The 12,693-nt window shown below is 65.8% G+C and overlaps 1 protein-coding gene across 9 annotated transcripts in view; it reads right to left on the reverse strand.

Moving 5' to 3' along the window:
• Positions 1-1,573: 1,573 nt before the first annotated feature.
• Positions 1,574-12,693, reverse strand: part of ARHGEF10L (Rho guanine nucleotide exchange factor 10 like) — a 109,711-nt gene continuing 98,591 nt past the window's right edge. For all 9 annotated transcript variants that reach the window (XM_055140037.1, XM_055140036.1, XM_055140034.1 and 6 more), the window contains 3 exons: positions 5,743-5,917; positions 3,167-3,289; positions 1,574-2,564 (listed from right to left, as the gene is read on the reverse strand). In XM_055140037.1, the coding sequence (XP_054996012.1) occupies positions 2,023-2,564; positions 3,167-3,289; positions 5,743-5,917 (840 nt within the window). In that variant the 3' untranslated portion in view covers positions 1,574-2,022. The remainder of the gene's footprint in view (positions 2,565-3,166; positions 3,290-5,742; positions 5,918-12,693) is intronic.

The following is a 12,693-nucleotide window of genomic DNA, read 5'->3' on the forward strand; positions in this document are numbered from 1 at the left end:
TTTCTGTTGATATGCAAAGATAACAAGAAATTGCTCAGGTAATGATATAATTTTCCTCAATTTACACATTCTTGCTATCTGGCCGTTTCCCCAGGCACGCGGGACAATGGAAGTGAGAGCGACTGCCAGGCCTCCATCTGTGCTGGGCCTGTGAGCCTCACTCCCGGCTGCCGCCCCAGACCCCCTGTCACACCGCCCTGCCCCCCCTCTCACACTGGGAGGTCATGGGGGGGCACGAAAGAGATACTTCTCCCCCCTCACCCCAGGGCCTCCACCACCGATCAGACACTCACCTCCCCCTTCAGGCCAGCACCTCTGCCATGGCAGAATCTGTATCCCCCTCCCCCATCACACTGGCGAACTGGGCTGGGCCTCCCCCTTCAAACGCCGGCTTCCTGGGGGGCAGGCAGATGCACCCCCGTCCGACTAGCCCACCTGTGCACCATGCCCTTGTCCCCCTGTCCGCCAGAAGGACCTGATCTCTTGGGGAGGTGGACAGGATAGCAGGGCTTCGACACAGGATGGGGAAACTGAGGCCCAGAGTTCACGTGGGACAGAACAGGGTCACGGTGGCGGGGACCATGGCTCCTTAGAGCACAGGGTCCCCTCCTCCTGGGGAAGCATAACCCCCCCTTGGACAGGCTGCCCTCCCCCAGAGGCCCTCCCGCCTCTCTCTGAGGCTCCCGCCGGCCCCCTCTCCTGCCCTCCCTCACTGAGCCCCACCCGCCGGGGAGCGCCAGCATCAGGAGGACCCAGGAGGACCCAGGAGGACCCCGGGACCTGAAAGGGAACAGCAGGAATGAGTGATGCCTCCCGGGGCCAGACCCAGCTGGCCTCCCAGCGACCACCCCACCCCCACTGCTTCCTCTCCCCACTTCCTGGGGCAGAAACAGGCCGGAGGGGTGATGGCCAGCAAGCAGACAGACCAGGGTCAGGGCAACGCAGAAACATGGTCGAGGGGGATGGCCCCAGGGGCAGCTCCAGAAACCAGACAGTGGACAGAGCCTGCAGAAGACCACCAGGCCGCACCGCCCACCCTGCCCAGGGCCTGGGCCCTCTCTGCACCCACCATCTGGAACACCCCCCAACCTTCCGCAGCCCCCTCTGACCTGGCTGCTGCCCCCCCACACACACATAGACCCTCCCGTGACCCTTCAGCTTTCATCCCTGCCAGGCGGGGACTGACAGGCCAAGCTTGGAGGGGGGTGAGGGCGGGGGTGGGGTGGGGTGAGGCTACCGTTTCCTCCAGCAGGCATCAGCAAGGAAGGGCCCCCACACCCACCACGAGCAGCAGAGAACATTCTGGCACCCCACACTGCCTGGAGGGTGGGCACCTGCCCCTGAGAGAGGGGGTGCCCCGGCTGCACTGGGAAAGGGGCTTTGAGGCTGGGCACCAGACAGCTTCCTGTCATCTTGTCTCCAGTTGACGTCTTCGTAGCCGAGTCAGCATGTGGCTGGGGTCCTCCTGGGCCAGCTCCCAGCCCCCCCCCCTCGTTTCCCGCTGGGGCAGCAGCTGAAAAATCCGCCCGGTGACAGCCACTTCCAAGACCAAACAAAAACCTCCATCCACGTGGGGACATGACTCTTGCCTTTATTCCAGCATCTCCCAGGGCTCCGATATGTACAGACTTTATTTATACACAGAGAATGTACACATATATACGTATTTATAGATATTCACACGCCGCACGCCCCCGCACCAGGCCCCGGGGCGGGGGGCAGACAGCAGGCCCCGGGCGCGCCCAGCGTCTGTGAGGTTTCGGGGTTTTGGTTCTGTGGTTTTAGTTTAGTTTAGTTTTGTTTTGTTTTTTGCTCTGAAAAAAACAAGGCGGTTCCCCCGGGGCTCCTGGGCTCTCTCAGGCCTCACCCACTCCGGCGACGGGGTCTTCCTCTGCCCTGCCCGGGGGAGGTGCTTGGAGACGTCAGGTCCACGTGCCGGACTCCGAGCCCGTCCCTGGAAGGCGAGGCACCCCGGGCGATCCCCGGACACCCGGACAGTCAGCCCTGGGCCCCGGGTGGGGGCTATAGGGTCAAAGGCACCTGCCAGATGAGGAGGGCGCTGTCCGTCTCCCCGCAGGGCGCCGGCCTCCCGCCGCCGCCGCCCGGCCCGCTGCCGAAGTTTCGGTAGCCCTGGCCGCCCGAGATGATGGCCACGGAGCAGATCTCCTTGCGGTGGGCGTCCCGGGCGCAGGGCCGGCCGCGCACCCACACGTCGGGGTCGTCGGCCATCTCGTAGATGGAGCCGTCCTCCTCACTGTGCTCCAGGGCGGGCCCGTCGGCCGGCGGGGGGTCGCGCACGGACAGCAGAGGCCCCGGCAGGTGGGCGGTGGAGCGCAGGCGGTACTGCAGCAGGACACCCTTCTTGCGGGCCAGCTCTCGGCCGGCGGGGCTGGCGGGCGCGGGCGCGGCCTCGGGGGCCTGCCCCTCCGGCTTGTCCTCCTCCGCCCGGGGCCCCTCGGCCTCGTCCTGGTCGCTCCGCAGGATGTCAGGGGCTAGGACGCTGGTGGCCACAGCGAGGAAGGCCACGGGCCCGCAGTGGCCGTTGAGCGAGACCATGCCTTTCCCTGCGGGGGGAGGGGGTGGGGGGCAGGCGTTCACAGAAGGCGCCTGCCCGGGGCTCTCCCCGGCTCGGAGCTCTCTCGGGGCGCCTGGGAACCTTTTCTTCTGGATGCTGGTCGGTGCCATCACATTGTAACCCCACCCTCCTCGCCCCTGCAACCCTCCTGACTCCTGCACCCTAGTCCTGGGGGCCCTGGCGTCCCCGGATGGCGCTTCCTCGGATCCATGCAAGTGCCCTCAGGGGCGCTCTGGGGAGGAGCCAGGACTAGAAGCTGCGAAGGGTGGGGGGTGGGCAGGGCAAACAGGGGTCCATGATAGCCTTCATGGGAAGCAGTGGGGGCCAGTGGGGCCCCATCTGGCATCTCAGCCCATCTGCAGACCACCTGGCCGGAAGGTACCCCGGAGCCCGTTGGCCAGGGTAGGGAATGGCGGCTCGGGAAGGACGGGGCACCAAAGGGCGGTGGCTGAGTGCAGGGGACAGATGCTGAGGCCATCTCGGCCATCATCGGAAAGTGGACGTGTCAGGGCAGAGACGTCCCCCAGCCGCCCCCACCTCGGGTCTCTGCAGCTGGCCCCACCCCTGCCCGCCCGGCTCCCCACGCCTCACCTGTGATCTTGGGGATGCCCTCCAGCCGAGGCACGGGCAGCAGCACGATGACCCCCTGGTCGGTGCCCACCCAGAGCAGCCCCTGGCAGATGAGAAGGCTGGTGACACACAGGTGCTTCTGGCCTGTGGGGAGAGAGGCCGGCGTAAGGGGGTCCCGGGGCCCCGCCAGGCTCCAACACAGCTCGCCCGGCACCTCCACGGAGACCCACAGGAGGCTGAGGGTTATGGGGGGGTCCAGGTCCCCTATTGTGGGGCCGGAGGCTCCCCACCACAGGGCACAAAGGCAGGCAGGGGGGGTGGGACCCACACCAGAGCCACCCCGCAGGGATCAAGGTGGGGAAGGCCTGGTTTGAGCAGCGGAGGCAGGGGCTGCAGGGTGCTGGAGGAAGGGTCAGGGTGAGGCAGGAAGAGGGGACTGGGCAGCCCACCTTGGGCCCATGACATGGGTGCCCGCGAGCAGGCAGAGCGCCGGGTCCTGCCCCCAGGGTGGAGCAGACAGACCACGTGGGGGACTGAGGGGCAGTCCCGGTTCTCAGACCCTCTCGGCCCCGCCCCGAGGCTGCCCTGTGACGGACTCTCTGGCCTGGCCGGAAGGGCCACAGTGGAACCAGCCGTCCCAGAAAGAACAGTGCTACCCGCGGTGCCGTGGCCCCACCCCCCACCCGCTTCTTCCCCTGTGTGTGCTGGTTGGTTCCCTGGCCCAGAAGTGAGCCTGTCCCTGCGCTTAGCGATCCCGTCCGGGAGAGCCTGACCAGGGTGGACACCCACGGGTGCCAGGGGCGAGGGAGAGAGAGAGAGAGGGAGGGAGCATAAGTGAGAGAGAGTGAATGCACGGGTGTGTGGGTGCATGCGTGCGTGAGGCGTGAGGGAGAGAGGGGGAGTCACAGGTCAGAGGGCGCCCGGTGTCCCTGCCACCTCCTAGCTATGTGAATCTGGATGAGCCACTTCCCCTCCCCCCCCAGCGCCCCAGCTAGAGATACATGTTTACATATCAATACACACAGTGTACGTAAAAATGTATCTATAATGTCTTTGCACAGTGGAGCGCTGCCTTAGCGCACAGTACATAGCCAATGAACGGAGGCGATTAGGAGAATGTGATTATTAAAAGGCCCTAGATTCTAATGCCCTAAGATCAGCCCCGTCAGCACCATAAACCCACAGAAATAATAAGCTGAGCGAGGCAGGGGCAGCAAATGTCACCACATACATACATAGCCTGGTGCCTTTTCCGGGGGGGCGGGGGCCTGGGGCCAGGACACCAGCGGGAACCTACAGCCTGAAGCCCCCACACCCGCTCGGCCCCTCCCCAGACCGCCCAGACCCCATGAAACGAGGGCAGTGGAGAAGCGGGAAGAGGGGGAGGGGACTGAGAAATGACTTCATCTGCAGGCCCAGATCTGGGCACAGCCCCCCCCCCCCCCCCCCCCCGCAACCTCGAGGAAAAGAGCGAAACACTTCGCAAACAGTCCGTGCGCGGGTGGGGGGCGGGGTGAGGGGGAGGGGTGGGAAACGTCTAATGGTGGATAAATATTTTATCACGGAGACTTAATGCAGCCGCGCTCAACTCACCCAGGCCATCTATCTGGAGATATACAACTTTAAAAAGCTCAGGCTCTCGGAGAACATTTTATTAATGACCTGTCTAGTTAAGAGGACGGGGGGAAGCTGAGGCTCCAAAAATGCATTAAGACCAGCCCGGGGACGGAGTCGAAGAATGGGGTCAGGAAAAGGAAGCGTGATAAATTTTTAACACGCCCTTTAAAACAATCCACACTTAGAGGAGGAGCAAATTTATTACTAATTAAGCAATTATTTCATGGGCGAGGGGGGGGGGAGAGGGTGGGGATGTGGAGGGAGAAGAAAAAGACTTAAAAAGCCCTTTTAAAAATATCTCTAATAAAGAACTGGAAACCCTGCTGGGTGGTTCTCCCACCAGGGCACGGGGCAGGGAGGGTCTGGGACGATGACCCCCACCCCACCCCCACCCCCTGGCTGTGAGGCTGGATGCCCTGACTTCTCCTTGTGGTGTGGCTGATGGGGAAGGAGGCCAGGGCAGTAGCCCGGGGTGGCGGGGGGGTGGGGGGGTGGCTGGGAACAGCAACTGTGTCCCGGGCCTGGGCCCAGGGCCGAGGTGGCAGAGGCTGGCTCCGGCACATCCCCGGAGGGGCAGGAAGACACTGATGTTGGGGGGGGCCCTGCAGGAGCTGGGGGCACCGGGGTGCAGCTGCGGCGAGGGCAGGGAGGACTGTGTGTGAAGAGGCTGGTGAAGAGGAAGAGGCTGGACACCAGCATCAGGACAGAGCTGCTGGCCCTGCACACCCCGGGGAGGCCCGCACGGACCCCAGAGCCGCGAGCCATGCGGTCAGAGCACAGACCCCAGAGCCGAGAGCCGAGAGGTAAGAGCACAGACCCCAGAGCCGAGAGCCGCGCGGTCAGAGCACAGACAAGGAGCGCGACTGCAGCCCGCGCCCCAGCCCGCCCGCCTGGGTCCGGGATGACAGGGACGGAGCGAGCGTGGCGACGGCCAGCAGGGCTGGGCCGGGCCCGGTCTGAGCTTCCCGGCGCCCCCTCACCTGGCAGGAGGAAGGTGGTCCTGGTGGCGATGCTGATCTCCTGCAGGTGCTCGAGCGTCTCCGTGTGGAAGAGGCGGATGGAGGGGCCGGCCGAGAAGGCCATCCAGACGCCGCTGCCCGCCTTCACCATGTGCGTCACGCTCACCGCCTCGTCCTGGTGCGCCTCGAAGCTTTGCTGTGGCACAGAGCGGGGGAGGGCAGCCTGTGGGTGCGGGGCGGGGGCCCTGCCCGGGGGGCGCTAGTGGGCCTCCTGCGCCCACTAACTACCCCGTCTGTGCAAAGCCTTCTAGCCCGGCCCACTGCAGGGCCCCGGGGTTGGGGGTGCCCGAAGGAGCTCTGGGTGCTTGGAAGTGATCGGAGGTCGCCAGGGCGGGCCAAGGACAACGCAGCCAGATGGGGAACAGCACAGATGGCCGCAAGGGGGTTACGGAGAGGCAGGGCAGACACATCAGGGGCCTGGGAAGTGGCAGGAGGGTAAAACCCGCCCGGTGGCAGCATTTTCTCCCAGAAACAGTCAGGGACAGGTAGTGGGAAGGGCGGGCATTTGAGGACAAGGCGTTCACTCCATACTAGTGGATTCCGGTTTTTGGCAGGTGTCTGTCTAATTTTGATCTTTTTTTTTCCCCCCAGAAAGAGGAGACCAGAGGTCAGGGGTTTTGCACCCACCACAGTTGGGATGGGGTGAGGGGAGGCTGTCTTTGCCCCTGACCTCACGTGAACAGCCCCCATGCTGCACCCCTCCTGCCCGGCTCCTCTGTCAGGCTCAGGGTGCACCCCCACCCCGCCCCACCCCAGTGAGCCGGAGGGGCTCAGCCTACAGCCAGCACAGGCACGGGGTGGGGCCCTGCAGTGCAGGGGGAGTCCGTACTTTCATCTCTCTGGCCTCGCAGCACCCCCAAATCCACTGCAGCTCAGGCTTCCAATTCTCACTGAGGGCAGCAGGTCTTCCAGAACCCCCCTGGGGTGGGGGTTAAGGACAGCCTACCCCCAGAGGGCCTCCCTGAAGGCCCGAGCGCTGGAGAACACGGGTCCACACTGAGGGGCTCCGCCAGAGAGCCCACCCCAGTCACAATCACAGGGGAGAAACCGAGTCCCTGGGACTCCACACAGAGCCACCAACCAGCAGGTGGGGCAGCAAGAGGGACCCGGGGCCCCAGCGCACTTCCTCTGCAGACCCCCAAAGCCAGCACCCACAGCCCCATGCAGACCCAGGCAGCGAGTGTAACAAGCCCCCTGCACCCCCATCGTCCCCTCCCACTTTCTGGCAGCAGCGGTGGTGGCTCCGACCCAGGCCTGGGGCAGGGTCAGAAGTCGATTCTCTGCCCCAGAGGCTGGGGGCTCCGGGCAGCCGCACCGAGCCTGCTATCAGCCCGCCCGCCCCGCTGCCGGGAGAATCTCATTAGAAGAGAAGTCGGGGCGGAAATTCAGACTTATTTCCCCAGCGGCATGACAAGGGGGCCTCTGCCCAGGCCTGTGCCAGTCTGCCCCGCCCCGGGTGAAGTGGGCGAGGTCCGCGCAGGGTCCAAGTGCAGGACAGCACAGGGCCCCGCCCCTGCCTGAGAACATGGGCCAGGGTGGGGTGGGCAGGTGCTGGCCGGAGGTCCTGGGTGCCCTGGACAAGGCCAGGTGGTATAGGACTGCCTCTGGTCCCAGTGCAGGGCTCGGGCAAAAGAGGGGCCGTGGGGGCCCTGGGGGCCCGCAGAGCACGAGCAGCCGGTGACACCCGAGTGCTCACCGAGGACATGCCCCTCGCTGGGGGCACCGGCAGGCTACGGGCTCTGTTCTCCGGCTGGCCCTGAGCACCCTGCCCTGTGCGGAGTCTGACCCCAGGGGCTGGAAATTCATGGGGAGGCTCCGTGTGGCCCCGCGGGTCTCCACCGGGGCCGTGGCTGCCCCTCCTCCTCCAGGTCAGTGGGGTGCCATGGGGTACCCAGTGGGGCACCCCAGGGGCTGGGGAGAGGCAGGGCATGCGCGCCCCACCCTCCACACAGCTCGGGTCCCCTCCATCTGCCCCGGGGCCAGGCTGCTGACACTCATCATACACCGACATGCCTCCAGGGGACGCCCCGTGGCCAGGCCGGGCTCCCACCCTTTCCCAGGACGCAGCTCAGAGGACACTGAGCCGGAAGGAAGCCTTGGGGAAGGGGGTTGGGCGAGTGCTGCCATGGCCCCGCCCAGGGCTGCTGGCCAAGGGTCAGCTCCCTGCGCACCTACTGTGCGCTGGGCCTTCCAGGGGGAGGGGGCATGAAAGCCTCAAGAAACCCACGACTGGGGGCTGAGCCCCAGAGGCCACACTCCCCACCAAGTGCCGGGGAGGCTGTGGACACACGTCCCTCCTCTGGTCCCCACTGCCAGCTCACGGCTGCAAAACTGGCTGAGATGGGGGTGGGGGGAAGCTGACGCAGGGGACCCCCACGGCCCAGACTGCCCCAGCGAGACCCCCGTAGAAACAAAGCTGCTGAGAGCGCAGGGCCCAGCAGGCCTTCGAGGGATGGTGGGTAGAGGGGAGGGGAGTGGGCGGTGGAAGGGGGTGGCGGGGAAGAGGGAGGGGCAGACGGTGCTCTGAGTGGTGAGGCAGGGTGGGAGGCTGGGGTGAGGGGCCACCCCCCACTGCTGTCCCTCCCCCTCTTCCCAGTAAGCCAGCTTTGGGCTCAGCCAAGTGGAGGTGAGATCATTCTTGTGCAACAGGCAATTCTGGGGGGGTACCCCTGGGGACTTAGCAGGGAGCAGGACGCTTGTCCCCGCCAGCTTTGAGCGATAGCCCGCGTGGAACAGCCGGGTGGAATGTGGTGTCTTTGGTGGTCCTGCTCTAGAAAAACGCTCCCAAGGTTTTGCCAGCACCTCAGGGAAGTTCGAAAGCCGCCCCCGGACCCTCCCAGCATGAACCACCTCCACACTGGCCCACCGGTCGATGATCACCCCGGACACGGCAGACTACCCGCCCGGCCCGGGCACTCGGGCACACGGCAGTGTCCTGTGGAGGGCAGCCCGCAGCGCCCGGCGGCAGCTGGCCTCTGGGAAGCAGTGAACTCCTGGCGAGCGCCCGGCCGTGCGGGGAGGCGGGGCGGAGGGCACATCTCGAGTGGGGGCTGCTGACACCCCCTCATTAGCCCCTTTTAATTTCCTTCTGTTTCTTCCATTACCAGAGCCAGCGTAGCGTTGCCAGTCCCGGTGCCCGCGCTGTAAGCGTCCCCCCGCCCAGATCCCTGCCCTGCGGCAGACGTGGGCAGGCCCCAGCCAGCGACCGTGTAGCCCCCGGCAGAGACAGTCCCTGGGCACGCCTGGGTGGGGCGTTCACTGTGGCTCGGGGGTCTCCTCGCATGCCGGCCACCCTCACGGACCCCTCTGCACCTCCCATCAGAGGGGAAACCGAGGCTTGGAGAGGTGAGGCCAGGGTACAAAGTGGTTCATGGTGCCCATTTCCCACTCTGGAAAAAGGGTGAGGCCAGGGGGGGCAGCCCCACCTCTCCCTGCCTCAGTTTCCCCAACTTCTAAAGGGTGTTAATCAGACCACCAGCACGGGGGCTGTGCTAGAGCCATCACCAGGTGCCGAGAACAGACTCTGGCATGAGTGGGGAGTGCTGTACCTGGGGCTGGGGGCGGCCCCCGCCCACCCTCACGTACCACCCACCTCCCCCACGCCAGGCGGTGCATCCATGAGGGTAGGGGCCGGGCCCAGGAAGCACCAGGGAGGAGCAGCCTGGACGGCTCTGACGCAGGAGCAGGCGGCGGAGCGTGTTATGGGAAGACCCTCCAGCAGCCACGTGTCTGAGCACACGGGGGCGGGACTGGCCCTGGGTGGCCGCCCAGCTCCCGAGGCGGCGGGTCCCAGGGTGCCCTGACGGGGTGGCAGAGTGGAGAAGTTCCAGGCACTCACCCCCCTTCCCAGACCCCCCAGCTCACCAGGAGACCCCCACTGGGAGAGCTGGGGGAGTGGGAACCCTCCCTCCCGTTCCCTCGGCGGCACCAGCAGGGGTGAAGAGGCTGGACCAGGAGGAAGAGGAGGTGGGTTCTGCCCATGGGCCGCCCCCTGCCCTGAGGTTGCTGGGCCTGTGTTACAGGGCAGGAGGCGGAGGCCGCCAGCCCGGCCCATGGCCACACAGTGACTGCCGTCCCGGCTGGTCAGTTGCCATTTGAAAAATCCCCGGTGCTCCTTCCGTGACCCAGTTCCACTCGGGAGACGCCCGTGCTCTCTCTCTAAAGCACCTACTTCTCTTTCTCTCCACTCACGTCTGTCTAAGTAAGTTTCAGTAAAAACTACCTTGCTTCACCAGTAATAATAATGATACTGGGATGGCGACAATGACATGCATATTTAAAAAAAAAATCAAGCCACACCGGCTGAACTGAGGTACTGGGGGGGGGGGGGGCAGGAATGTGCACCCTGGCCCGTAGGTGCCCGCGGGGAGCCCCGCTGGGCGGCTCCCTGCACCCCGAGGCCGAGCATGGGACCACGGGGACAGCACACCGGCCCGCCCACGCGCCAATTTGCATACTATTACCCAAGATGCCCCGCGCCTGGATTTCGCTTTTGCAAATTCCCACCCGTTTCGTGTCATAAATAAGATAGGAGACAGAAAACTAATACAGCCCCGCGATGCATTATTCATGCCGCGTCACACTGTTATGATAGATTTACAACAGCTAATACATGCAAACGAAGTTTGGGCACTAAACGTTCGAGTTAAGGGTGGCGACGGGCAGGCGCGAATCTGAGGGCCCAGGGAAGTGCCTTTGCGGCCACGCTTCCTGAGAGGACGCTCTGGAGGGGGCGAGGGGGGCCGGGTGTCAGGCCCCGGGATGCACCCGCAAGCTCCCTCCAGCCCTCCACTGGCCACTCCCGCTGGCCACGGCCGCCCCCACCCCCACCCCCGGGACTGTCCAGACTGCTCCAGGCCACTCTGGGCACAGGGGACGCTATGGGAGCCAGGGAACTAGCCCACCGTGCTCCCGGTCACAGTGCTGCCCGCTGGCCAGCTGGGACACACGGCACGAGGCGGGGGGGGGGGGGGGGCTGGAATTTTACCAGCAGAGTCACCCCCAATTAACCCGCACCGGAGCCCCTCGGGGTGGAAGGCAGGCCTGGTACCCAAGCCTGGACTCAGCTTACCCTGTGTTCTGGCACTTTCTGGTAGGGGGGTGGGAACCCCTTGGCGGGGCTGCTGTGGGGGAGGTGGGGCGGGGGGACAGGTCACAGGCAGGGGACCCAGGTGGGGGACGCTGCCTGGATCACACAGCCCGCAGCGGCCCCCAGGGGCCAGACCAACGCAGCAGCTCTGGAGCTTCTCTCAGGCCCTCCCGTGACATTTCCCCAGGGACCCCAGTGCCCGGGGGTCCGCATCCTCACCTTCTTCCCAGAAAAGGGAAAAAAAAACTAAAAAGATGTAGGGGCCCAGCACCCTCCCGCCCTCGCCACCCTGCGGCCCACGACAGACAGGGCTGGGGCGCCTCCCCCGGGCGGCCAGCAGGGGGCGCAGGGCTGGGCCCACGCTCAACAGGAAGGGGACACTGTCCTGAGCTCAGCTCCACAGTGGCGGCGACTCCAAGGACACACGGCAGCCAGGGGGCGCAGTCCGCAGGAGCTGAGCCCGGGTGGGTTCCTCTGACTCGGGGAGGAGGGGGCTGGGCGGACCCTGAGACCACAGAGAGGCCGTGGGGCTGGGCCCCGAGGAGGGTGACGGCCTGTGTCCACGCCTGGCTGCTGGTTCCCACTGCCCTGTACCCGCCGCTCCGCCCCACCCCCACCTCCAGGACCCCCGCCCCTCCCTGCCAGTGTCCCGCACTCCCAGCTGCCCCTGTCGCCCCGTGATCGCAGCTGGAAGGCCCCGACTGGGCAGAGCGCAGCGGCCCGCCGTCCCGGGAAGTTTCTTTAAATTAAGATGCAACCATCATCCCGCAGCGGGCGTCCCCCTCCAGCGCTCTGGTTAAAATGAACTCCAGACGACTGGATTAGACTTTGAAGGTGGCGATCTAGATAATGAACACGGAGGATGCGGTGTTGACACAGGCCCTGGTGAGCCGCATTATTATTTAACGGGCCTCGCCTCCGCCTGCCTCCGCGGCGATCAAGGGGCTCAGGAAGCAGCTGGCGGGCAAGCAGCAAATCCAGACGGAAGCAGACCAGGGCGGGACACAGGCCGGGCCCCCGCACGGCACGGAGGCCGGCAGGGCCCCGGGGGGTCTAAGGGAGGCAGCCCAGGGTGGCCCTCTCAGGCGCTGCCCCCCCCGCCCCCCCCCCGCACCTGCACCCCTGGGGTGTCCCCACCTCCTCTCTCCCTGCACCCCAAACTCAACCGCCCCGACCTCCAACCACCTCCCGGCCCCACGCCCGCGGCAGGCCCGACGCCCTGTGTGTCTGGCTCCCCAGGGCCCAGGTTTGGGCGCCCCCACAGCTCTCCCACCCGGGACCCCAGGCTCCGACCTCTGATACCACAACCCGCGCCTGACCACAGCCTGACCCGGGGGACAGAGGTGACAGGAGAGGCCCCAGCCTGGAGCACCGGGTCGGCCAGCGGGGCTGGGCCCCCAAATAGTGCCCAGGGGGTGGAGGGGCCATCCCCAAGTACTGTGCCCGTACCCCCCCCCAGCCACAGGGCAGGTGGTCCGAGGGGCCTCTGGGCTGCTGCCACAGGGCTGAGGGGGCATGAGGGGCCTGCCCCGGGACCCCTGTGTGCCAGCCCCTCCCCACCGGGCGCAGAACCAGGCGGGCACCCCAGGTTAGGGCACAGGACAAACCTCCCGGCCTCCCACTGGGGTGGCCTCGGGGACGACCCTCGACCTTGGCAGCGCTGGGGCAGGACTAAAGGCGGTCACCTCCTCAGGCCACCGCATCCTGAAGCGGGTTAATTCTGCCACGTGCTCGAGCCCAGCACTGAGCACTCACGGAACCCGGTGCTGCTTCCCGTGACTTACTCTCACCGGATGCTGTTCCTTGCCGGCGGTGGGAGAATT

This window comes from Sorex araneus, chromosome 5 (assembly GCF_027595985.1).
Source record: "Sorex araneus isolate mSorAra2 chromosome 5, mSorAra2.pri, whole genome shotgun sequence".
In the NCBI taxonomy this organism is placed as follows: Eukaryota; Metazoa; Chordata; class Mammalia; order Eulipotyphla; family Soricidae; genus Sorex; species Sorex araneus.